At 40.2% G+C, this 27,970-nt stretch overlaps 1 protein-coding gene across 1 annotated transcript; it reads right to left on the bottom strand.

Moving 5' to 3' along the window:
• Positions 1-263: 263 nt before the first annotated feature.
• On the bottom strand, positions 264-24,134 carry STEAP4 (STEAP4 metalloreductase). Its single transcript, XM_028157539.2, has 5 exons — positions 24,011-24,134; positions 8,523-8,980; positions 7,027-7,554; positions 5,435-5,599; positions 264-4,038 (listed from the first exon to the last, which is right to left on the bottom strand). The coding sequence occupies exons 2-5, from the start codon at positions 8,976-8,978 to the stop codon at positions 3,775-3,777; spliced, it is 1,413 nt and encodes a 470-aa protein (XP_028013340.2). The 5' UTR covers positions 8,979-8,980; positions 24,011-24,134; the 3' UTR covers positions 264-3,774.
• Positions 24,135-27,970: the final 3,836 nt, after the last annotated feature.

Raw genomic sequence — 27,970 nt, 5'->3', positions numbered from 1 at the left:
GCGGATGCTCTCCCCTCTCTGAAGGTGAAACTGAAACATGTGGACTATCAGAATGCATCTCCTCACTGAGCTCAAGCATACATTTCATGAGGCTGCAAACCCACCAATGTGCTTTAAAACCCACGGAACAGCCTCTCTTTTTCCTTATTTCCGAAGGGAGGTATTTTTAGTTCCTGATGCTGAAACTTCTGTGATTCAAAATCTTTTCATCACTTTCTCTGTAATGATAATAAGTTAAAACCAAAATTAAACAAAGCTGAAACATATTTTTAAAATGTTTAATGAGTACACATTTACAAATGCAGTCAGGGAAACATACAAAAATAAAAGGTCTATGAGCTTAAGAAAAATGTTACTAGAATGTAGGAAACTAGTAGTTAAGAAATGTAGTCTAACTTTTATCTATAGAACAGTTTGGATCTGTTAAAAGGAGTACAGTTCACTATTTCCATCTATTGCAAACTCATTTAGTTGGCTGTGTTATATGGTCGAAATGGTTTGATGGTTTGGGGAGGGAGGGGTTTGGGAGGGAAGGAAATTGGTTTTTAGGGACTGCTGGTGTGGTTTGGAATCTGTGCGGTTGAGACCTGGAAACCTAGTTGTCAAAACCACCAGGGGGCGCTCTTTAACTTCTAGCTTCATGGAAAGCTTTTTAAAAAATATTTTAAATTCTTTATTGTTGAAAGTGTTACATATGTTTCCTTTCCCCCCCCCCCCCCCCCGCCACCCCCATTTCATGGAAAGCTTTTATTTGTACCTGGATAGAGCATTTCTACTAGGTTATAAAAGTAGAGTCTATTTTACTCCAGGAGAGCTTTGTTACCTAGGTATGGTATTTCCTATTTTTAGTGATGAACTGTGACCTGTAAAAAACATATTACTGTTACTAAAAAGGAGCATGGTATCAGCCTAGATAGTCCTCCACCAATTCTCTAGCCAAAGGGCAGCCTACAACCCTCCAACACTTGACTGTTTGGCATAAAATAGAGGGATGAGTAGGGACATTTTCCCACGAATGCTCTCGGTTGGGCACCTCACACACAGCTCTGCTCAAAGTCTTCCGGCTTTTTGTGTCCTTGCTGGGCGGATCAAGGATGAATCAATGGTCATATGCTCTGTGTATCTTCTCAGTGAACACAAATTGAGATAAAATGCAAAACCTATAAAGGAATGATGAAACCAACACCCCTCTCCAATACCAATGATACTGACAAGGTCACTTTAGAAATAATTTGGCAATATATATCAAATGCTATTAAAAGTTCTTCAAGTTTTGTAATCCCAATTCTTGGCAAGTATTCTGAAGAAATAATTTGAAATATGGAAAAAAGTTGTAAGTGCTAAGATAGTCTCTGAAATGTCATTTGTTTTAGTAAAGAATGAATATAACCTTACATTCTTAATTAGAGCAGTGGTTAATAAATGCCGACTTGATATAATATTATGCAGCTATAAGTTAAATACATATACCATGTAACTAAGAGAACAAAAGCCATTAATACATTAAGTGAAAAAGGATGTAAAGTTGAGTATACAGTATAAATAGAACTATTTTTAAAAACGTTTTATAGAAAAAACATCCTGGATTATGGGTGATGTTTTAATACATTTTAATTATTTTGTATATTGTCATGAAGAATATATGGTAATAAAAGTTAAAAAAAGAGTCGGGCCAGAGTGGCTCAGTTGGGTGAGTGCCATCCTGTGCATCAAAAGTTGCCAGTTCAATTCCCGGTCAGGGCACAAACCTGGGTTTCGGTTCAATCCCCCTTGGGGGCAGGTGCAGAAGGCAACTAACTGATCAATGTTTCTCTCTCTCCCCCTTTCTCTCTCCTCTCTCTAAGCATGTCTCGGAGTGAGGATTAAAAAAGTGAGAGAAAAATAAATGGTCATGATAGAGCAGGTGAAAAATGTCAAACCCAAAGCCTTTTGGTCATTTCAGTATGTGGGAAGATCGTGCCTAATGCTCTTTTTAGCTTCATGTATGAGCCAGGAAGGCTAATCCTGGTGAAGGTCATCTTGGAAGTGGAACTGTCAGCACAGAAAACAGAGAGAATTGTAGGCAGTTAGACAGACATGAGCAGAGCAAGGACGATGGTCCTGGAGGTCACCTGGGGGGAAAGCCCCGATGGTGACCTTTCCTCCCCTGGCGTATCATTTGGACCCCCTGACCTTTCCTCCCTGGAGATAACACTAGGCCTCAGCAGTATTTCAGCAGTAGGCACAAAAATGCAGCAAATCAGACAAGCAATCCCAAGGCTGACCTCAGGACCAGCTGCATTGGATAATGACCCCCTGCCCTGGCAGCGACCAATCAATCAGTGGAGACCTAGACCCTGAAAGGACACACCTGGAAAACTGCTGAATATTTTTTTGAGATCTTCTCCTGGGGCCTCCCCTAAAATATCCACCCTGACAACCCTTTGGGCAAGGACTCAGGGGGCTCTCCCTCCTCCTCCTCAGAGCACCTCCATGTCTTCCCCTCAGGTGCCATCAAGTTCACCTTCCTCACTTCTAAGCTTCAGGGGTCCTTCCCTTGCCTCTATAACTTGTTTCCTAAGCCCATTTCCTCTACTAATTACTTCTGCTATCTCTGTGACTTTCTAAATAAATGTTCTCGTATAGTTTGGGGCTTGGCTCTGAATTATTTCCTAGCCCAGACTCAGGTACTGAGGTTGCTGAACCCAGGTCCGGTCTGACCCCACCAGTCTAACACCTGATATCGCTCACACCGCCCTCGACGGAATCATCCTGCATTCCAGTGAGGATCTGAGAAAGAACCAAGTCTCATATTAACAACTACTGCTCATGCCTTTCTGCCCTAAGGCTTTCCATAATTCTCTCATCTGTGCATCTGTCACACTTTCACTTTCATTATTCACTTAATTTCACTGCGTAAAATATGAAAAATTATAGAAACTCCTTTTTTATATTAGAAATTCATTGCATAGATGATTAGTACTGAATAATATTTGGAATATATTATTTACAAAGCATACAATACTTAAAAGCACACCTAATCTAGTGCAACTTTACAATATTTATTTAGCTTGCTATCTAAAATTCTGGTTTATTTAATCAGAATTCTTCAATTTTAACTCAACCTTTCTTACACCTATTCCTTGTAGAGGAGGGATCTTTGGACAACTGTATATATTTGCATATATCTGACCCATACTTCCAATCAATTGTGGTATTTTTGTTGTGTTATGAAATAGTTTCCCACTGTTCACAATCATATTGGTAAAAGCAAAATCAAAGAGTACATTTGACTACAGAATTCACTCTGGCAATATTTATAATCACCTTCATGTCCAAAAAACAAAAAATGAATTCCTTTTACTTCATTGGCCCTCTTCTTCAGACGTACCAAATAAAGCCTTTATCAGTGACCACCGTTTTTCTGTCTTCTCTTTCACTCCCCTCAGCCCTTGAACCAGAGAAGGAAAGTGCATGTACTTCCCCTGGAGTTTGAAAGACATTAATTAGGTTCTGCATGGTGTCCACAACCAGAAGCTTCTGAGTGTGAAGCCACAAGGCTAATATGGATCTCAGCCCGACTGCCTCTGGGAGAGGCAGGACCTACACGAATTCATCACTAACCAGAGGTAAAAGGTTGATCTTTTCCAATCTCTCCATTTCTTAAAGTCAGGCAACATTTCCTTTGCTGTTCACAAACTTCAGGCCTTGGTGGGAGAAAAATGCTTTCTTGACTGAGTCCATTATTCGTCTCTAAACATACAGTTCAGAACTCTGGGTGAATGGAACGTCGCTTTAAATATCTGTTTGTCCATTCAGTGCTGATTTAGAGAATTTTGAGTTCCTTTCCCAACCCTGGCGGATCCGTGTGAGGGTCTTGTCTATACATGGCAGGATGAGGATAAACTTGATCACCAGCACGGTGCAAGGAATGATGAGTGCTAGTATGTAAGCTGAAGGAAGATACCACCTGAGACTGGAAGGGCTGAGGAATCTGTCTCCGCCATAAATCAGGGTGTGAGCTGTGCACAAGATCAGGGTCAAATAACCCAGTTTGGACTATAAAAGCAAGAAACAAAAATATGTACATTAACACTATTTGCATTTTAAAGCAATATCATGGAAGCCAATGAAGAATATTGTCAACAACCACAAACATTTGAAACCTTTCATATTTAGAACACTCTGCAAAACTCTGAGGAAAGCAATAACCCTCCTTCAGGATGAAAAATATTTCATTTGGAAAAAAAAAAAAAAAGATTGTGCTTACAAATGACATGGTGGCTCATCTTAACCTGGCTGGATGGGAAAGTCTCCCAGGAGCAAACTCTTCTGAGTTAGAATGAACAAGGTGCCTTGCCCTCTTGCTCAGTGGTGACCTTTTCCCTTGGTCACCGATTCCGGAGCTCAGAGAGGAACAAGACACAGTACGTCCTCAAGTACTGCATCAGTATATGTTACTGACTAAATGCACATACTAGCTCAATTCTATCACAACAAAGAGCAATTAGCACACTCTACTTTTATCTGTTTTGGCCTACATACTAAAGCTCAATGTTTATCTTAATGTCTTGAATGTAGGCGTTAACATGAGAAAATGTCGACTGCATTTAGTCCCTGGATACTAGTAAATCAGACTTTTGGAATCTGAATAGTTCTATAAAATTCAAACCTAAAATCAATTACGAATGGTCTATTCCATTACACTGGTTCACAATGAGCATGCGCCAGAATATCTGGAGGGATTGTTACAACAAATTGCTGGGTCCTACGTCCAGAGTTTCTGATCCATTTGTTACAACAAATTGCTGGGAGGGCCTGGGGATTTGTGTATCTAACAAGATCTCAGGCGATCCTGCTGCTGCTGCTGGGTGCAGGTACCACACTTTGGGGACCACTGGTTTATAAGAATAGTTAAAAATCCCCTTTGATGAGGGGTCTGGTGGTTGATATGTGGAAAAAACCAGATTTTTTTCTGTTACAGCCCAGCACTGAGTCTGGTATGATGACAGTCTAGCATGATGTGTTTCTAAGGTTTTAAACTTTATTTCAATATGTTGCTTTATATATGAGTGGGACCCTAACCTAAGATTGATTTTCAGAAGGAGAAATGTTGTCTTTGGGTTTCTCTTTACCTTGCACCAAGTCCACTGCCACAAAGTATAATAGTTGTTGGTGTTTTTTCACTCTATACTTGCAGCTGTGGCTCTGGGAGGAATCAGGAATCTTGGCAAGGAATGCCCTGCTAGGAATCAAACCATTATGAATCTGCCTTTGTGGTACCAGAGTTTAGCATTTTCTAAGTTGAACTTGTTTCAGTTACTATTTTTAGGAGATTGCTAGGGAAGTGATGAAGCAAAAGGAAAACCTGTGCATGGTGTGAGAGAAAAATGAGGATATTTGTAAAGCCAGACACATTTTGCAATGAAAGTAGATTAAATCTGGAGGTCCTTACCTGGACAAATCGGAACTCTCTCCAGTTGACCATGTTGCTAACGGATGGCAAGGAAGTGATCCCCAAGAGGACGAAGAAGAAAAATCCGAGGACTCCCAAAGACAGATATGAATCACTAAGCCAGGCATTAGTGATACTAAATGGATTTTCTTTCTTGGATATTGCCTAAGAAAAATTACAAGCAATTTTTAAAAATTACATGTTTTAATAAACTGCCCAAACTTTCAAGGGGACTGAAAACAACTCTGCATGGCTTATTTACTCAAGGCAAATTAGATGACATTTCTTAATAGTCATTTGAAAATAACTGTAGCGAAAAATACACTTAGAAATTATTATTATTTTTTTTAATATATTTTATTGATTTTTTACAGAGAGGAAGGGAGAGGGATAGAGAGTTAGAAACATCGATGAGAGAGAAACATCGATCAGCTGCCTCTTGCACACCCCCTACTGGGGATGTGCCTGCAACCAAGGTACATGCCCTTGACCGGAATCGAACCCGGGACCTTTCAGTCCGCAGGCTAATAGAAAAAGTAATTGGTTCTGCTGGGACTTCATTATAATAGTTGACTCCAGGAGTAGTATAGGGAGTTTTAATTGACCGTATACATACTAAAACAAAGTAAACATTTACCATATAGTTTCTTTACCATATAGTTTCTTGTTTCCCAAGCAAAACTGGATGTTCTCACATAATTACAGCAAGAGTCTGTTTTTCTGTTCTATATACTGATCATTCACACACGGAAAGTTTGGGCTCTTTCATGTCTATTATATTGTAATCCAGCATCAAGTCTGTCCCACCGCAAATTGAGAGAAATCAGGCCACTTTAATGTGATTCTCCCCCAAGAACCTCACATATATTTGTTAGGGAAATAATGTTGAGAAACCCACAGGAGCAACATCAATGAGTTATTGACTAATAAACTATGAGACTAAGATTGGTCAAAACCAATGACTTCTTAACTTCCTCTGGGACTGCTTTTACACTCCTTGAGCTGATTATCTTTGATTTTTATTTTTATTTTTATTTTTTGCTATGTAGAAAATAATATTTGCCATTTGCTTAGAAAACTAAACAATTGAGGCAGTCACAGCATTAATACAGTTATAAACACTCTTTTGTAAATTTGTTTACATTCTTGTGCCACAAGTTCAAATGGCCCCCTTCCTAATTAGATGGTTGTTTTTGACTTCCTAAAAGAGGTAGCATGCATAAAAACAGAAGCTTGAAAATGCAGTGCTTTACATTTATTGAATGTGCCCAAAGGAATTTAAGGAGGTGTCATTAGGTTTCCTGAGATCTCAAATCTGTCAGTTTATCAGGATCCCAGTCAATCCTGGGAATACAGATCTGGACCCCAGGAACCTGGGAATCTAACTCGCCTTCTCAATGGTTGTATGAGATGTCAACTGGATCCACTCAAAAACAAGAACGAAAAACAGACATGAGATGTCTGATTCTAGTTACTTTTAAAAATAAATATGCTTAGAAGACTGATTTTCTATAACTGTAAAATGGAATATCATGTAGCAAGATCCCTCTTTGATTGAAGGAATAGGAGAGCACAAATGAGTAGAGATTTACCTGGGTAGCGGTTAAGTTTCCCAGCCTCCACCGAACATAGTAACGAATAGGAATCAACAGTGTGTAGATGACGTGAAGGAAGGCAAATCCCAGTGCTATCAAGCCAAGCTGCTTTCTGCAAAGCATCCAGTGGTCAAGCCAGTTTGGGAACCGCCAGTATTTCGTTCCTTGGTACAGCTGCAGGATGGCAGCAATGACGCCAGGGAGGTAAACCACGGCGAGCAGTGTCAGGGCCGCTATGGGAAAGACACGATTTGGGATGGAAACAGCAATGCGAAATGTGTGATCCTTCTTTTCATTAACATAAGGGTAGACTACGTCTCTGATAACACAGTAGACAAACAAGAAGACACACAGAATAGCAGAGAAGTAGAAGGGGAACTTCCACATTGGAAATAGTTGCAGGGGGTAGTTTTCAATTTCACTGGCTGCCAAGAGAGATCCTTGGTCCAACGGAGTCAGCCCAAGAGCACGAACTATATCCATCACTCTTTGCTTGGCTTTGCTGTCATTTCCGCAGATGAACACCTGGGCGAAAAATGATTATTTTGGTATTTATTCTTTAATAATTATTTTTGAAAGTCTATATAAGTACTGCTTAGAACAGGATGTATAGTAGTGAACTGCTTTTCAAACAAGGATGCTGAATCAACATCCTACCTAATAAAATAGTAATATGCAAATTGACTGCACCTTTGCCACGCCCACCAGCCAAGGCCACGCCCACCAGCCAATCAGGGCGAGTATGCAAATTACACAACAAAGATGGCGGTTAATTTGCATACGCTGAGGGAGGGAGGAGTGAAGACTGAAGACAACTTGGAAGAGAGAGGAAAAGCGGAAAGCAAGGTGGCTGCTAGAGGGAAAGCCCGGGCGGGGTGGAGCAGGGCGGGGAGGAGTGGGGCGGGCAGCAGCGGCCTGCGGGTGCAGGCATGGTGGCCGCAACGGCACGCATGCAGCCGCAGCTTGCAGGATTCTTCCTGCAAATGGGCTACTAGTATTTAATAAGATGAAGTTTTAAACGTGCACACGTGGGTCGGATAGTTAACTACCAGGGTTTCAAGTTGAGAGTGCTTTTTTAGGTACATCACACTGATAGGACAAGACTTTATTTTCCACAGTGTGAACAGTTTGATGTTTCTTCTGTACTCGTGGGTGCCGCATCATTTATGGATTCCTGCTAATCTTAGTGAATAAATGGAAGTAGTTTCATACAAGGTAATGGGAGTGCAAAAGATATCAATCAACCATTTTAGGTCTGTTATTTTCTAGTACTAAAACACGAGACCTCCGGAGACTGACATCACTGGGTTCTATCAAACCAAAAGCTTTGCAGACAGTGGAAAATGAATCACAATTAACTCCCCTACTTGCTCCATCCCAAGAAAGTGATTCATGGCACCTATTAGTAGAATGAAGTATTCAGTAGGTATTTTGTTTTGAGGTAAGTGGACATAAGAAATGGAGTGTAAGGTAAAGGCATCATTTGATCTTACCTGCCGACTTGCGTCCAGTGCTCCCGACTGGAGAGCCCACGCTGAGATGGTGTTAAATGCTTTCACTACGTGGGCTCCCGGCACCAGTTGAGCAAGGTACTCTGCATTAGATTCTGGGTACTGATGGATTTTGAGGTTGTTGCTGACATCGACCAATATTTTCCCACGGAGAACCTCAGTTAGTGCTGGGAGAAGATCGTAATGTTCCCTGTGGATTGCTATGATTATGATGTCAGATTTCTGGGCCGCTTCCGAATAGCCCAAGACCTCTGCACCATAGGGCAGCAGGCTGGATGTCCTGGGGTTTCGACTTCCAAAGACAATTGAATAACCACACTGGGTCATTTTAAGTCCTAGTGATCTTCCAAAGTCTCCAGTTCCAAAAATACACACAGTCTCTTGCTCTTCTGGAGGAATCATTGTAAGAGGAAGTGTATCTGTAGAAGTTTTCTCCATGACTGAAAGATAATAGAACAAATACCCAACACAACATGAATGCTCTGGGCATGGAAAAATTAATGAGGATTATCTCCAGGAAACCGTGGTTGACGGATGCTGTTCTAAGCTTCTAATGAATTCCTCACAAAATTTTGAAGGAGTAAAAAATTGTCATATATAGCCCAGCCAGCTTGGCTCAGTGGTTGAGTGTCGACCTAGGAACCAGGAGGCCTTGGTTTGATTCCCGGTCGGGGCACGTGCCCGGGTTGTGGGTTCGATCCCCAGTGTGGGGCATGCAGAAGGCAGCCAATCAATGATTCTCTCTCATCATTGATGTTTCTATCTCTCCCTCTCCCTCTCCTTTCCTCTCTGAAATCAATAAAAATATATGTATGTATTTTTAAAAATTATATATATGTTCTCATATGTCTTATTTAACAAAATCATTGATGAAAAACTTCTGTTGAATAAAGAGATGCAATAAAAAACCAAGACACACACTGGTGGATGTTTTTAACTGTGCATATGTTTTGCAATGATATCATATTTACTGAATAGTTAGAGTTCCAAAAGTTCTAGTGTAGTGTGCCTGGCTGTCCCCTCACTACTCTATTTGTTTATCCTAATATATTATTTTTCTATATCTTATATTGGGATTAAAATTTGCAAACAAAATACAGATTTGCTGGTGTCCTGTAATGAGATGGATGATACCTTTATTGACATATTCTCACTTGGATCATTTTAATCATTGCAAAGAGAGAGTGATTCTGGACTTTATTGTGAATAATTTGGCAACCACATTCATTTATTATAGCCTGCCATAAACTTTTTTTAAAAAAATGAAGATGTGGACTACACAGTCCTTTATTTTTTATTCCACCTTTTTACTAGACCTTGGTTGGATAAGCTCCTCAAACTCTTTGGGTCCTAGTGTCATCTTTAAAATGATAAATTGATAGTATGTATCTACCTTGGAGACATTGTAAGATGCATATCTTAAAACCATTTTTGAGACATAGTGAAGTATCGTAACAATCATCTCAGGTAGAAACTGCAGTTTAACTTTAACCCTGCTGTTTTGGCTTCTGTACTTATTTGCTTGGTAAAACAATAGAAAAGTATAGAAAAATTACTTTGATTTTCTGAACTTATGTATGCTATCCTAATCAATTGAATACTCCATGGATGGTGGTTTGAATATCCCATTGATTGTGATCTTACTGGTTAGCAAAGCACATTCTTCTGTACCTGGAAACCAGGACAGCACAATTACCCTAAATTGCCTCAGTGGCTCCAGATAATGTGTTTCCGTTGATTCAGTGATCTGAAGACCCAAAACTATAGTTAATCTTTATAGATAACTAACTTGCTCAATTTCGCTTCTGTAACTGCTTTGTGTAAACCAGGTTCCTCATTCCAAACCCAAAGATGTAATCGATACCTTTGTGATATTCTGTCTATATAAGCCGGATGTGGCCAGCATTTCAGGGTTGCGAGATTTGGAGTGCTTATGCCACCTTGTAACCACCGGCTTTTGAATAAATGACTCCATAATTTGACTTTTTGATTGAGGCGTCCTTTGTGAGATTCAGGGGTACACTATAACAATAGTAAATTTATTATGAATAGATTACTTAATAAACCATTAATTATTTAATGAATCAATATATTAATTATGTAATTAATATAACCTTTATATAAATTCTGTAAATTAAAGTTTAATTTTATGCTTCTATAAATGCATACAATTTATCTGAAACAGCATTCCATAATTCTTAAGAAGCTTCTGCTGTCCTTTCTTATTTTTTATAAATAAAACCTCACTTGAAATAGCTTTAGAACATATGGATTTATGAAAACATTGATGTAAAAACAGCTCAAGTGTGAATTTCTCTCATTTATAATTCTTTCACATTTAATTTTAATATTTCTATCTTAAAATGCAACCTGGCAACCCAATGTAACATACTTGGGCTGTTCCTCCAACCATTACAATTAATTTTCACTCTTCAACCTTCAGAGACATCACTGGGCAAATTGAAGGTGCAAAACCAGTAAGGAGATACTAAATATCACTGGCTGACTTAATAGAAGGAACTATAGTTATTCCATTGGTCATAACTCCTATCAAGTTATAGAAGCTCTTAGGTTGATAATCATGTTGGCTACATCTTGAGCTCCACATCATATCCTCCTGGTTCTATCTCCAGTCCTTGGGCAGTAACTGAGTGCTGCTCAGCTTCCAGTGCCTAACAGAGGCTCACTTAAGGGCCCCACATCTTATATCTCTTGATTCTTGTCCTGGGGTCCCTCTGATACCTCTACCTGGGTAGAACTCAGACACGTACAACCCATGGGGCCCCCATGGACCAGGACTCCATAGATAAGTACTTCCCTTTCATTCTCTGGCACACATTTCTGACAAATTTCATAAGGCTCTCCAGAAAGTCCACTGGATCAGAGCATCACTCGTCTGTAGCAATGGCCAAGGTAACATCTTCCTGTCTTTCCCACCTTCCCTGCTTTGTGCCCTGTGCCCCTTGCCCCTCATGCCTACTCCCTGAAGTCACTTCCCTAATAAACTGCACACAAGCCTTTGTCACAGTTCTTGCTTGCTAATCAACCTAAGAAAATGCAATATTATGATTACTTTCTTATGGAAAAAAAAAAAAAGACCTGACCTAAGGTTACCATAACTGTGATGATGAAATAATTGCATATAAAAAAAGTTAGTAAATATTTGGGGAAATAGCCTAATAATAGAAGTACATAAAAACAAGATGTATGCATGCTCTAAACCACAAGAGAGATCATTTTACAGTAAATACTACATAAAGAAGGAAGTTACACCCATTTCAGACTATTTGTAACTCAAAATAACTCCCAGGTGTAAACATGAATTTATGGAGGTAGTAAGGGTTCTTGCTTCAAAACTATAAACATTCCTAGTCCTATTTTCCTCTTGGATGTAGGATGGAATTCTGGAATAAAGAAAATAAGAAAGATGGCAAAGAGGCAGCAGAGTTATTGAGGGAAAAGATGGGTTAAAACAGTTATAACAGTGGTCTCCTCTCCTTCCTTTAGATCTTTATAAACCTGCTAGGTAACAGGAAATGCGACAAGAATATCTCCTGGTTTGGGAAATCACCAGGACTGGTTTTACCTCCTATGGAGATAGGCTCCTTGGGAGGTAGGCCAGACAGGTAATCTGATCCAACAAGGATGTTTGTAGAGATTAGAGATTGGCAACCAATGACACAGATGCAAAAATGGCCAAGAGGACTGTGAAAGCCATGGTAGAGGCTGCCACTGAAATGCGCGCGCGGTGTGTGTGTGTGTGTGTCTGTGTGTGTAAGAGGGATCAAGTATGGGTAATGAAGAGTTTTGCTTATCGCCTATCATCTCTCTGTTTGCAGATCCCACCCCAGGTTTTGGAAACCTGAGGCAGCATTCTTCTCAGATGTTCTTAACTTGGCATCCCATGAGGATGCTAGAGCCAGTGTGGTGTGTTTACTTCTCTTACCTCCCAGGGGTCAGACATCACAAGCCACTTCCAGCTGCAGAGAACTTTAGTATAGTAAAAGCATGTGAATGGCCAAACAGGATTATAAAAATTGCATATATTAAATGCTTATAGTTAACAAATCAATAATAACCAAAAAATCTTTTCATTTGAAATAATTATAGACTCACAGAAAGTTGTAAAAATAATACAAGAGGTTCCTGTGCATCCTTCAGGAATGGACAAAAATAAAATGGAATAAGCATTCCTAAAAGAGTCACGTTATATAAAACAGAGTCAGGAGGCTATTAAGGAAGTGGGGCCTGTGCATACCTGGTGCCCCAGTTCTCAGAGCTGCCAAATTGCTAAACCTGTTGCTAAACTCAGTTCAAGGCTGACTCACAAACCTGGAGCAACAACCGCTCTGTGGACACACATGCACTTGACCTCCTCCTTGTGGTTTTTATCCCCTTGTTTACGTATTGAAACTAACCAATCTCTGTTACCTAGCCAGCAATCCTTCATTTGCATGAACGAATTACCCTTGGTGTTTTTTGTCTTTACAAATCCTGCCTTTGTTTTCTCTGAGGGCAACTTGGGCTGCAACTGAATCTGTGTCTCAGGGATTCAAACCTTTTAAGATTCCAAATAAACTTTTAATTGTTTTACGTCCTCAGACCTTGATTAGTTAGCACTTCCAATGGTTCTATGTTACACAGCATAATGCCCTAGAGATTCATCCACGTTGGTGCCTGTATCAATAGTCTGACCTTGCTTATTGTCGAGTAGCAATCCATGGTATGGACCTCTTCATTTGCTCATTTGCCTCCTGCACGTCCTGTTTGGTAAAAAGTCTGTGTGTCTTTTGCCATTTTCTAATTGGATTGTTTGTTTTTCAGTTGTTGAGTGTTTATAATTTTTTATGTATACTGGATATGAGTCATTTGTCAGATATAGGGATTTCAAATATTTTTTCCCTCAATCTGTAGCTTGCTTTTTTATCATCTTAATAGGGTCATTCACAGAGCAAAAGTTTTTTTTATGAAATTTAATGGTGCTTTTTGTGTGTGAGTGTGTATTGTGCTTTTGATATCATGTCTACGATTTCTTCACTAAGCTTTAGGTCCTCAATATTTTCTCCTAAAGGTTTTATAGTTTTATATTTTACATTTAAATCCATTATGCATTTTGATTTAATATTTGTATAAAGTGTGAGATTTAAGCCAAGGTTCATTTTTTTTTGCACATAAATATCTGATTATTTCCCTATCATTTGTTAAAAAGATCATCTTTATTTCATTGAATTGCTTTTCACCTTGTAAGAATCAGTAGTCTGCACATGTGTGGGTCTGTTTCTGGGTTCTCTACTCTGTTCCATAGATCTATGAGTCTCCCCTTGCCTCTGAATGTACTTATATAGTGAGTCTTAAATTTGGGTAGACTAATTATTTCCACTTTATTTTTTATTTATTTTCAGAACTGTGTTAAATATTCTAGTAAGTTTTAGGATAATCATATATGTGTGTGTGTGTGTATACACACACACACACACACACACACACACATATATATATATATAATGCTTATAGTTAACAAATAATGCTTTTTAACGTATTAAAAATACAGTGCAATCTATTTGTTTTGTTTAGGAGATAATCCCAGGTTATTTAAAAAAATTAATTCATATTAAAGCATAATGGCCATGTACAAACATCTGATAAATGGATACAAAATTAAAGTTGCATGATTTTCATCCTAGCTGTGTATTTATGTATATGCATAGACCGCATTTGGAGAATATATCAAAATAAAATTTTAAAGTCCTGTGTATCAGCAGTCAGGGACAAAAATGGCCCCTTTCTCCTCCCCAGCCCTAGAATAGACCTACATCCCATTCCTTTTAGAAAGAAGAATAGAAAATACAACAACCCACCGGTGCTCCTTCTAAAAGGTCTAAAAGGTGGCCCTTTATTGCCTTGCTTTGAGGAGACGGACCATTTGTTTCCCCTAGGGCCGTGGTCGACAAACTGTGGCTCGAGAGCCACATGCGGTTCTTTGGCCTCTTGAGTGTGGCTCTTACACAAAATACCACGGCCTGGGCGAGTCTATTTTGAAGAAGTGGCGTTAGAAGAATTTTAAGTTTAAATAATTTGGCTCTCAAAAGAAATTTCAATCGTTGTACTGTTGATATTTGGCTCTGTTGACTAATGAGTTTGCCAACCACTGCCCAAGGGTTTTTATAGAATGAAAAAGAAAATATATAAATACTGTATTTAGAAGAGAAAAGAAAAACCTTCCTCTCTCTAGTGCAGATAGGCCTGAGAGCAATAATTAGTTTTCATGACTTCCTCCTATATTTTTTATTCTGAGAAATCCATAGAAAATACAAATCAAGGTAAATTCTTTTATGTAAAGATTTAATCTTAGTTACATATATTATTAGAAGTGGTATTTGTTTTTAAGTTCACCCAATTTTAGATAGATAATATATATACAAACTGAAAATGCAAAAAATGTTTCAGATAAAAAAGGTTTGGAGGTAATCATAAAAACAACTATAAAGACAAAACTATCCATCTCACAAGACACACACTATCGAGTAATAGAAATAGGGTGCTGAGGGCCATAATATAATCATAAGTAAACAACGACAGACCCCCTACAGAGATTGGTTTGGAGAGGAATGTAAGGAGAAGGGAAATGGTGGTACAGACAGGCACTTTCTGGCACTCCTTCCAATCCTTCCTTCATTCATCAAAGCAACTTCTGATAATCACTAAGGCTTTAAAAGTACAAATACTTCTGCAAAAGATTACAACAGAAACCAGTGGTTCTCAACCCTGGTGCACATTAGAATCACGGGAGAGCTTTTGCAAAATACGATGAGCTGACTCTTGGAGTCTGAATTAATTGGTCTAGGATAGAGCCTGGGCATTGTTGTTGTTGTTGTTGTTTTTCATTGATTGTAAGGGGTGGAGGGAAAAGGGGAGGGTGGAGGTGGAAAAGGGCATAAATGGTGACAGAAAAATAAATAAATAAAGTTAAAAAAAATTTTTTTGAAGCTTTTACCCAGATGACTTTACTGTAGAGCCAAGCTTGCAAACATTGTCTGTTAGCTTTCAGTGGTTCTCTTCCCTGGTCACACATTAAAATCAGCTGGGCTGCTATTAAATGCTAGGGGATCACCTGCTGGCATTCCGAGTTAACTGATCTAAAGGAGAACTCAGACATTAAAACAAACAATCCATTCTAAGGAGCACCCAGGGCTGAGAACCACCGGGAATGAAAACAGAATGATAGCTGTTTTGAAGTTTAACAGTGGGAGGAAAAAAGACAGGGTGTTGAGCTTATTAGGGGATGAAGAAACATTTTACCTGCTTTACAGTTTTCCCCCTAAGTAATCGTTGACCGGGTCTGAGAGTCTAGAATCTTGTTTTTATGAAAACCAGAGGCAAGAATGGTGTGCAGACCTCATAAGAAGAGTCAAGGGAGCCAGGCTCAAGGTAAGATGTCAGACTGCAAGTACGCAGGTCGCTTTGCTCTGTAACTCTCTCAAGGAAACCTTAAAGAGTTGTCTTCCAGCCCGGCCAGCAAGGCTCAGTGGTTGAGCATGGATCTATGAACCAGGAGGTCACAGTTCGATTCCTGGTCAGGGCACATGCCTGGGTTGCAGGCTCCATCCCAGTGTGGGGCCTGCAGGAGGCAGCTGCTCCATGATTCTCTCTCATCATTGATGTTTCTCTCTCTCCTTCTCCCTCTCCCTTCTTCTCTGAAATCCATAAAAATATATTTTAAAAAAATTTAGAAAAAAACCCCAAAAAACAGTTATCTTCCACGAGCCACAAAGTTATAGTTTGATTAAATCCACCCACAAAAGGACATCAATAGCCACTCTAACATAGTGCCATACAGTATCTCGTTTATTGTTTGGATGAAACCTTTATTAAAGACAGTCTGACCCTTTCTCCATTTAAAAAAAAATCAGGTTAGAATTCTGAAATGATTGCTCATACAAGATTTTGAATTCCTCGGACAGTATCTCCTTTGGACAGCTCCGGGAAGTTAGAAAAGAAATAGCACCTCTAAACTCTATAAGATGTGACAGGATTTTTCATTTTAATTTGATGCCTATAAACAGGTTTTTCTGTTTGTTTATTTTTAGTCCTTCCTTCTGTTTTATGATTCCTTTTGAATTTCAACCTGAAAACCTAACCTAACTTGACAATATATTTATGATGAGCTGAAGAGCCCATCAATCAAATACCGTTTTCATCAGGAGGCACAGGGCAGGAGGGAGTTCTGCAACTAGGCCAGCCTTCTTGTGATTCAGAACTTTTGTTTTGATATATCTCAGGGACAACTGGAAAGCAAAAAAATACAAAAACAAAACAAAAACTCTTACCCTAACACATGAACCCATCCAATTCACTCACTGAGCAGTTTATGTATTTAGTGAGATCGAGGCTCACTAAATACATAAGGGAAGCAAACATGTTCACATTTAAGCATATACTGTTTTACTGACAGTGTACATTACTGTAGCAAAATCAAAGGACTTTGGTTTAAAAAGACCATTGATTAGTTTATTAAAAAATTTACTGTGCCCTTCCCTCCGCCCCCCAATCAATGGATTTTGCTACGAATTATTTTTCTTTCTATTTTGGTTGGTTTGATATTCAGTTTATATGTAGTTAGAAGTAGCTCTGTTAGTAATAGCCCTAGATAACAGAAATATATCATTTAAAGCTCTTAGTCTAACTAAAGAAACCACTGCAGGTTTGTTGCTGAAAAACTGATTATTTTAGATGTTTTGTGAGAAAATGTTATGTGCCTCATATCAACTTAGTTGACTGATGATTAGTTTTTATGCTACCCACTAGAATGACACAAAAGGAAATAATATCTTGTACAGTTTGATCAAGTCAAGGGGCATAACTAAATATAACCTTTACATTAACGTTCTGTGGGGGTATATGCTTCTAACGGGAATTGCTAATCCTCAGAACTAGCTAGGACTGTGCTGCAACTAAAATGATTCTGTTAGTGACATTTCACTATCACCAAATGAATTACCAGGGGAGCAAGGTAATACAGACCTATATTACCTACTTTAATTGCACTTTAGGGAAAAATATATTTTTTTTCTTTTTTTTTTATAAATATATTTTATTGATTTTTTACAGAGAGGAAGAGAGAGGGATAGAGAGTTAGAAACATCCATCAGCTGCCTCCTGCACACCCCCCACTGAGGATGTGCCCGCAACCAAGGTACGTGCCCTTGACCGGAATCGAACCTAGGACCTTTCAGTCCACAGGCCGACGCTCTATCCACTGAGCCAAACCGGTTTCGGCAGGGAAAAATATTTTTAATATGTGTGTGTGTGTGTGTATTTTTTAAACTGATTTCAGAGAGAGAGGTAGAAACATCAATGATGAAAATCACTGATTGGCTGCCTACTGCACGACCCCTATTGGGGATTGACCCCGCAACCTTGGCATGTCCCCTGACCAGGAATCAAACTGTGACCTCCTGATTCATGGGTCTACACTCAACCTCTGAGCCACACCAGTTGGGCAAAAAATATTTTTAATTTAAGTTCTTTGGTGACATTCTAGTTCAATTATAAATCTCATTAACATATGTTTTCACATTTAGATCTCCGCTGCATCTGTCAAGCTAAATGAAGGTTGTTTTCTGATTCCCTGGCCAAGAATTTCAGCAGGTAAGTTCATTATCCACTGTCTAGGCTGCTTATTTCATTTGATTAAAGCCGGGCTCATGACAACAAGGTCAGGGATTCAGTCATGTCTGAGTTTATTTACCTTGAACTCCATTTACATTCTAATTTTTGAACACTTCTTACAAATCTTTGGTTCCCCAAAGATTCAGCCCCAGGCCTAGGCCCTGGCCCTGGATTGTCACCATCAGAAAAACAACTCGCACTGATTGAGTAGCATTTGGCTTGTACACACTACATGAGCATGGCTTATTGGATAATCTGGTGATTACAACAACCCACTTAATCTTTAGTGTAAATTCTAGGACTATTGTAGTCAGAGATATTTAGGAAGTGACTGCATCATTTCAACTGTGAATTAACTTTGTTTAAATTAATTTCCTAGGAATAGTCATTTATCTTTACATTGAGGCCACTAGAAATTACCTAAATATTTGATAACTGCCCAATCAGTTTGGGGGTAGAGCAATTTGGCCGTGGATCTGATCCCTCCCTTGAAGCCCGTTGATGGGAGAACCCCATGCTGCTTCAGAGTATCTCTTTACCCTTTTTAGAAATCTCCAGGGGTGGCTCATACATTTTTACGAATATAGTTTCCTTCATCTTCTTTTGGATACCATTTTCTTCCATTTTTAATCTGGCTCCCAGGCACCAGGGCTCTCAATGGCCATAGTACCATTTGCAAAGTCAGCTTGACCAGAGGGGCGAGGCCTGGCCTGGCAGCTGCTCCATTTATCTCAGGAGAGGAGCTCTTGAAACTTCTTCCCCGTTCTGTGCTATACTCTGATAAACAAGCCTGAGCGCTGTGCTGGGTGAGAAATGTTTTTTAAGAAAACACTTTTAATTCCTGGGTTGTATCTCGGCTCTTTCAGTGGTGTGTGTGGTTGAAAGCTTGCAATCAACCATGAGGCGAGTTTTCACACCAGGGAAATCAGCAAAGGCTACAAATCAAGACCCACCCCCACCCTACCCTTAGAGAGCTGTTGTCCAGCACGACACAGAGTCTCTTCCTCTCTAGTTCTCATCCCTTTCTTCCCAAGACTCGGACATGTGCCCAAGGAAATGGGAAAATAACTGGGCTGACAGGATGACTCGTTTTTCCAATCTTGACTCTGCGCATTAGGCCTAAATCTCTTTCTGTAGGGACCTCCCTTCTCAGAAGATCCTAGATTCTTAACCAAAACAGAATCCATGTGGCTCTCCTACTCTAACAAAGGTTCCCAGGTCCTCTCCACCCCATACATGGAGCTAACACAATTGGGACTGTAACTCCGATACCACTGCTGGACTCTTGGTTTCCTCAGGGAGATACTTACAGGGACCTTTGTGTGTATACTCGCATCCCCAAACACATATCTTCCAATTTGCCACACATGCCTCAATAAAATAAAAATAAATAAAATAAAATAAAAAAAGAAAAGAAGAAGAAAAGAAACTTCACAATTTGGGATTTCAGTCTAGGATAACCAACTAGTGGCACAATTTCATTATTAACCACAATGAACCATTTACCAACCTCCTAATTGCTTTCTCCTTGACCTCCTTCCATTTCCCATACCACCTGTATCAGGGCAATTGAATTGGATGAAAAAAAAAATCATTTTAGTACTTGGGTACTAAAATACTTTAGCACTGGAGAAGAAATAACTAGAAGCATAATAATTTTTTATAAGAGTGATTCGACATTACTTAGTTCTTTTGAACTGTTCAATAGGCTTTATAGCTTATGACATGCCTTGAGGTATTACAGAAGAGCTAAAATTTTTACTTAAGCTAAACTAATTAAAATCTTTAGAAATTCAATATTCTAATTTTTATGACCTCAGTTAAATGCCTTAATTGTATTATGTCACTCTTGAAAATGAATTACTCTTTAAAATGAATTAGACTCCAAAGTATTATAGTTACAAATTTATTATGAAACTTACCAGTATAGCAGCATAATAGGGTTAATAAAATTAAGGTTAAGTAGAAGAAACACTAAGGTTCCTGCAATGTCTTTCTCCTTTTTTAAAAAAATTATAATAATTTCCATTATTTACATTATATGTACTGCACAGTGCAAAGGAATCCCATACTTCTCCCAAAAGGCAGGTAGTAGAAATCTGGGCACTTGACTGTATGAACTGGTCCAGTACAGGGGACAGCCATGCTCGTAAGCTATTACGCCTGTAATGATCAGCATCTTCCCAACCTAAAAATCAGTGTTACCAATAATATCTTAGTAGGATTTCATGTTTTCGACAGATTTATTGAACAGCCTCTCTGTGCCAGGCACTGTGCTGTACATATAATGTAAATAATGGAAATTATTATAATTTTTTTTTAAAAAAAGGAGAAAGACATTGCAGGAACCTTAGTGTTTCTTCTACTGTGTCAGGGATGAAGTGATCACTGAGACCCTCTTGGTCCTCAAGGGGCTCCAGTCTTGGGGAGGATGTGGAAACAGTCAAATCTTGACAATACAGTGTGTGAGGCACTGAGCAGGGGAATGCGCAGCATGGACCCCAGAGAAGGGGCACTAATCTGCCTGGGACAAGAGAGTTTACCAACATCTGTGCAAAGTGACTTCAGCCTCTGTTTAACTTGGCTCAAAGCTGTTTCCACCCCCTGAGAAATGAGCAGGTATGGATAAAACATGCCTAATTATTGTCCATGGCTAATTTGCCCCCTCCTATCCCGTGCTCCTTCAGGATTGGAGCCCCTACAATCTTTGGAGCTGAGGCAGAAGATACTATCCAGTCTGTGTTCTCATAACCTTCTAAGAGGTGTGCTGTACACACAGTTCTATTAAATCAGAATGGTAGTTCCTAACTTTTCAAACCCATGAACTTTATTTCATCCTGACATTAGGATTGAGCATGCCCTCTACATTTGAAATACACATATTTCTCTTCAAACTTTTCAGAAATTCTTGAATGTCAAAGTACAAATGGCAAGACCACTCCACACAGGGTTGAATAAACTCTTCTGGAACTTTGTGGGGAAGCATTTAGATTAGGATGTCAATGCCCTGCCTTGTTAGAATTGAAATACTTCTTTTAGTAAACTATTGCATTCTTTCTGCAGTGATATATTTGTAAATGTGATTTTCAAATGGTGCAAACATTCTTTGTTCTTTTTTTTCTTAGTGATTTGGAAGGACAAATTGTTTATATATATAGGCCAAGTATGTTTTCTTATCATGCATTATTTTATTAATTATCCTTTATTAGTTATTTATTTAGCTTTATTCCTTCCAGGACTGACTTCTTCTCCAAATAAAATAAATAATAACTCTAAATTCAAATTATTTTGGAAATGACCTACATGTCACTCAAAATATTTTGAGTATGTTTAACACATCACATGGAACTGCTCAGGAAGTCTTCATAATCAACTAATGACCCATTCTCTTTGGATGTACAAAGAACAGTCAAACAGGTGGCTTCGGAGGTCTTGAGTCTGTAAATTTTATTGTTACTACCTCTGGCCTAACTATAACTTCAAGAAATAAAATCCCACCCAGAAAGCCTTATTATTCTAGAGTTTTACAGTCAGAATTAAAGGTAAGTGTGGATACAAACAGTTAACAAACCACCTCCTCCTCAGAGGACAACCCAGAAGAAACAAGCTACAAGGTGCCCTAGCAAGCCTTCACGGTCAAAGGGTGATTGCACTTGTGTGTGTATGGGTGTGTGTGTGTGTGTGTGTGTGTGTGTGTGCGCGCGCGCGTGCACACACGCCACTAGCTTATTAGTCTAAAAGGAAATTATTTTTAAATAGCAGTTGACAAAGGACTCAAATGTCATCTAAAGAGAGCAAGTTGGTGAGGGTCATGAAATATTGAACTGTGTATCTGAAGATGACTGCAGTGCTAGCTACTGGGGATATTTTAAAGGGAGAATCTATATCCTTTTAATACTGGCATTCATTAGAGCGTTACAAGGGTGGGTCTTCAGGAGGCAGGGAAATGTAGTGACTGCTCAGGGTTTCTTCCAGTTTGAAATCTATGACAAATGAATCCCTTTTTCTTAAAACTCTTCACAAGGCTCAAGGCCCAGGATTTTCCACTTATTAACAAACAGGCTCAGAAAAATGTTATTTGGTTACTTCTAACAACAGTTACCAAGCTTATGCAAGGCAGAAGCCTGGAGATTGTCCTCAAGCCAGGGGTCAGGCCTTATCTATGCTGGTTTCTGAACCTCGAGTGGCCGTGTGGATGTCATTCAGCAGAACCATAACCGATGCCAAATGAAGCAAGTGCTGTTCCCCAATTTCTCTCTACACATGTACCATTACTTTAAAACCTCGCAGCTTGACACAGAGGGAGTGCCTCTTCCTGTTTTATGGGTTGGCAGTGTTTGCCATGCAGGCAGAATAATACCCTGCTAAATCACAGCATTCTGAAGAACCTGGGCTTTGCAAAAGGCCATATCTCAAAGAAGTTACTACTTCAAATAAATGTGCCATTTTATAAAATTACCCCTACTGTATCAGAAAAAAATGTTCTTTCATGTGAGTGACATTTATGAGACTGCCATTTCCAGGGACTAGGACATTCTCACATAGTGGGGTGAAGAATGGTTCTGAAAGCTGAGGGTACGTGCTGAATGATAAATGTGGTAGAAGTCTAAGCTACTTGTAGGGGAAGAGACTATCTCCATAAACGGGTCGTTTCCCCTATTAAATATGAAACCTGCCCTAACCGGTTTGGCTCAGTGGATAGAGCATCGGCCAGCGGACTCAAGGGTCCCAGGTTCGTTTCCGGTCAAGGGCATGTACCTTGGTTGTAGGCCCATACCCAGTAGGGAGTGTGCAGGAGGCAGCTGATTGATGTTTCTCTCTCATCAATGTTTCTAAATCTCTCTCCCTCTCCCTTCCTCTCTGTAAAAAATCAATAAAAATATATTTTAAAAAAATAATAAAAAACGAAACCTGCCTTATGAGGAAGAGAGTAATCACTTGGTCATACCTATAACATTAACAAGGTGGTCAAAAAATTCCCAACCCGCAAGCATCTTTAGTTGTGCATTTTCACCTTGTGAGAGCTGGGTTTGGTGGAGCATCTGGTCCCATAGGCTTCTACTTTACGTATGTGAACACTGAGGCTTGAGGTGTTGAGTTTCTAGTTAGAACAAGGGACAGAATTCTCCAACCTGCTTCCCAATTCTCCATCCAATTCCCTTTCCACTGGACCAGTCATCTTTTAAAGAAAGTCCCCGAATCACCATCCAGAGGAAAAAGACTCCTTCCTTGCTGCCTCTGGACCAACAGAACCAAGGTTTTTGTTTCCTCTTCACAGTAAGTTACATTTCAAATAATATTTCTCTGGAAAAGCAATCGCTAAACTATAGAAGGAAATTTAAATCACGACCAAAGGTGGAAGTGGGTGCAGGTCTCGGGACCAATTTCAGCTCTTGGTCAAGAAGTGACCTCAGATCTGAGAGGGCAGAGATTGCCAAAACCACATTCTTGCAGGCTCAGGCTCCCTTCTGATGCGCACCACGAGATTGCTCTTATCTAGAAGTGAGCTATGAGAGGAATTGAAATCGGACTTCTCTGCTCTCTAGTGTAGAGATAAGCGATGAAAAGCCAGGAATCTGGAAACTTGCTGAATTGCTTAACAGACTGCGCGACACTCCTGACCGGCCTTTCCCTGGGAGGGATGCAGGGGCGTGCTGGGAACTTTGCCAGCTCCTATTTCCTTACCCGGGAGCTTGGGGAGTGGGGTCCTGAAAGGAGGGGTTCAAAGTTAGCTGAAACAGATAAAGGAGGCGGGCCCTTTGGTGAAAGGTACAAGGCAAAGATCCAGAAACGTGACCCACCTGCGGGAGGGGTGCTTCCAAGCTGCTATGGTCAAGAGCGGCGGCAGCTGGGCGCTCAGCTGGCCAGGCAAGGAGGGAGCCGCTGTGCAGAGCTCCAGCTCAGGGCTGCAGCTGGGGATTCTAGCTGCCCCACCGCCGTATAAGAAGGCTGAGAAGGGAGGGAGAGGGGGGCACCCTAGATTTCGCAAGAGAAAGGGTGAAGAAAGCACTTCCTGGAAGAGTCAAGTTGGGAATCCCGGGTGGCTGGAAGGACCAGAACTTCCCGTTCTGCCACTGCAGCGTTTGTTGCAGATGTTGCCGCTGATCTCTGGCCAGTGGAGTTTCTAAGGGTTTTCCCCAGAGTCCTGGGGATCTGTGCATCCCAGGCAGATGGAGGCTGGAGAGTTTGAGGAGCACCCCTTTAGGAAGGGTCTCTTGGAGTAGCTGATAAAACTCTACCCAGTCTAGGCTTCTAGCTGTTTCTCTTTTGCCATCTTGCTCAATTCACTGTTAAAAGGTGACAGTTTTCTCTCTGCCTGGAAGCTCTGGGTTCTTACAGGGCTCAGCTTGGATGACCTTGAGGTTTTAATTTATGTAGATTATGTTGTTCAAAAGAGACAAACCAAATGAAGGAGAGGGATGATGATGAGGTTACCTTATTGTTGACATATATCTGCAACTATAAAATATTGCATCATAATATGCAGTAATATATATTTCATAATTGGATTGATATGCCCTTCTATAGGAGGAGCTAAAAAGCCACAGGTATGGTGGTTTAAGATTTAACTGAGAATGATAACCTATGAGGCAAAGCCCCCCTCTGCTTCCAAACTCTGTGGTCTAGAACTCAGGGTCCTCCCAATCTGTCTCTCACCCAGACATCAAATTTGCCAAGGTCCAGATGATGTTGAGCCTCATGGGAAGCCTGTTCCCAGCACTTCTGAGTCAACTCTTTCTTTGCCTGGATTCCAAGTCTCCCGAGTATCTTGTGGAGTCAGCTCTTCAGATTCCATGTCTTCCAAGTCTTCTCTGAGCCACTAGTTGCATTTAATCTTTTCTTTTTCCATAGAATGTAGTTTATGCTTCTGATACAGCAATAGGACAAATGCCTCTTAAAAGTTATTGTGGCTCAGCTGGTGTGGCTCAGTGATTGAGCATTGACTTATGAACCAGAGCATTGACCTATGAACCAGGAAGCCATGGTTCGATTTCCGGTCAGGGCACATACCCGGCTTGTGGTCTGGATCCCCAGTGTGAGGTGTGCAGGAGGCAGCCAATCAATGATTCTCTCTCATCATTGATGTTTACCTCTCTCCCTGTCCCTTCCTCTATGAAATCAATAAAAAATATATATATATATTTTAATGAATATGTATTTCCTCTCTTGGACTGTAAGCTCTGAGGGTGGACACCCTATTCTTTTCAGCCTGAGATTCACCACACCTAGCACGATACTCAATATTTATTGCACTCATTGACAAATCTACTGCCAGTTATTACATTATAGCCTGCAAAAAGGTCATCTGATTGTATTTGTTGGGCAAGGAAGAACTTTAAAATACATTCATTGATTTTTATAGCATCTATTTTCCCAGTTTGAAGACTGACAAAGTGAGACAAGGGTGTGTAACTAGGAAATAAGGCCTTTGGTGTGTCCCTAAGAGGCCTCACGTTGGTCAGCACAGTTTTGTGACTACCCCCAGCCTGGCATCTGGCTCTAAGCCTTGTGGGCACAGAAACTAGATTCTCAGCACTTTGAACCTGATACTTAAAGCCAAGATGCTGAGTTGTTAGTTGTCAGTGGAATATAAACAAATAGTTACTATGAAAATATAGCACCAGACAGTCTAGCCATCATATTCTCTCCTTGTAGGCAAATCCTTTGGAAGCCATTCTGTGCAGAAGGCTGCTTCCTAAACAGGGGAGTGAGTTATAAGATTCCCAGTTGCTGGCATCACATCATGGTGATCTATGCGCCACTAGAAGCAGACAGCTGAAGTCTGTGGACCAGGTCACTCTGATTTCTGGGTTGTGTTTGTATCCATTATAAGTTGACTTAATGGACAATCATATTTCCAAATGTAACCTCCACCTAATAACAGGATCATTGCTATACATACTTATTAGTATTATGAGATGGACAAAATATTTCAAAACCCGATTATTATGAGAGGCAGGTATATTTCAGTTATGTAAGCTCTTTTCTTTGCCAAAGGCAGCTAGAGTCCCAAAAAGGGAAGATTAAGTAAGTTACTGGAATATGAAGGGTAGAAATTTTTTCTTTCTACCCAAATACCCAAGGATTTGCCTTGGCAGAATGTGTACTTCTCCCTAAAGCCTTATCAGAACTCTGGATAAGCCTTTCCAGATGTTGCACACCAACAAATAATTCCTGTTTACAGATTTCCACATTTCTGTGCCCTGGGTCTTTCCTGCTATATCCTCACTTGCAAGCCTGCCACCTCAATTTCTCCACATAGTGGAACTTAGGAAAATTGATAAAGTAGGCTTAGAGTGTTATTAAATGATTGACTAAAAGTGTGCTTTTGCCCTGGCCAGTGTTGCCAAGTAGTTAGTAGAGCTTCGGCTGGTGTTTTGAAAGGTCATGGGTTCGATTCCTGGTCAAGGGCATGTACCTGGGTTGCAGGTTCAATCTCAGACTGGGGCCCGTGTTAGAGGCAACCAGTGGATGTGTCTCTCTCACATGGCTGTTTTGTTTTTTTTTTCTCTCTCTCCTTGCCTCCACCTCCCTCCCTTCCATCCACTCTCTAAAAATCAATGGAAAAATATCCTCAGGTGAAGATTTAAAAAAAAGTGTGCCTTTAACATCATCTATCTCCTTTCTATGCCATTTTTCTCCTGCAGGGACCCTCTTCTCTATAGTCTCAGGTCTTGGCCACTCCTCTCCAAGGCTTCCCTCTTCTTACAGTGCATCACACATTATTGTGGGCAGGCCTTTCAACAGATGCTGGGCCTGGATGGAGGTGACTGACTTGATAGTCTCCAATTAACATGGATACGGAAGCTCTTATTGATTCACAGATTTGCCTTCTAGCTGTTCATGGAAAAATTAAAAATATTGAAGGATGTGTGGAGATGTGCCTGCCTACCCCAAAGAAATGAATCTTTAATGATGGGATTTCAGGCACTCTAGAAGATATTTTTGAATATGGGTTTAATGATTATTTTGTCTTTTGCTTGCCCAACATCCAGGGCCAGGACTAGGGGTGAGTGAGGAGCCTAGGGCACAACATTTGAGGAGTGGCTCACTCTCAAAGTTGACCCTACATGAGCCAGAAAATGAATGTCTCTTTAAATATTGCCCCTTTGGGGCTTCCCTGACCTTTGTCCTAGCCTTGCAGAATCCATTTCCCTTTCTGTTAATCATATCTTCCTTTTCCTTTGAGAAACACCCTTGCACCATATCTCAGTCCCTGTGGTGCAGGTAGAAGTGTCAGCACTGCTGGGATTTCAGGAATACACCCATGACTTAGGCCTAACCAATCAAAGCACAGAGCCTCATTCACAGTGATTGGTTTGGTGATGACTTGTGGCCTACACTAAGCCAATATGAATCTTTCCTGGAACAACCCAGAAAGAAACACACTCTTAGGGAGGGTTGGTGAGCTGCTAGAACACAAACCTGCAGCTGAGAAAGAAGCCACCTTAAGAGAAAGGAGAGCAAACAGATGGGAGGAGAAGGGTTATTGAAGCTGTTGGAACTCCTTGCTGGTAGACTTGGAAATGAATTTCTTGTCCCAGATAACTTCTTTTTCTGCTTCTTTTTACTTTATGGAAAACGAACCAAGAGACTCCCCACAACCCTGCCGAACTGTGAAACTGAGAAAGGTAGAGTAAAGAAACCCAGGCCATTAACCTGGTTTTACCCAATTTCTAGGATTCCTGCCAACACAGAACAGGAAGCAAAACCAAACAACCTTTTGCCACCCACCTGTACCCAAAAAAAGTCCTGATGGG

The sequence above is a fragment of the Eptesicus fuscus genome, chromosome 14 (genome assembly GCF_027574615.1).
Source record: "Eptesicus fuscus isolate TK198812 chromosome 14, DD_ASM_mEF_20220401, whole genome shotgun sequence".
Lineage (NCBI taxonomy): Eukaryota > Metazoa > Chordata > Mammalia > Chiroptera > Vespertilionidae > Eptesicus > Eptesicus fuscus.
This window is presented reverse-complemented; position numbering and strand designations above follow the sequence as displayed.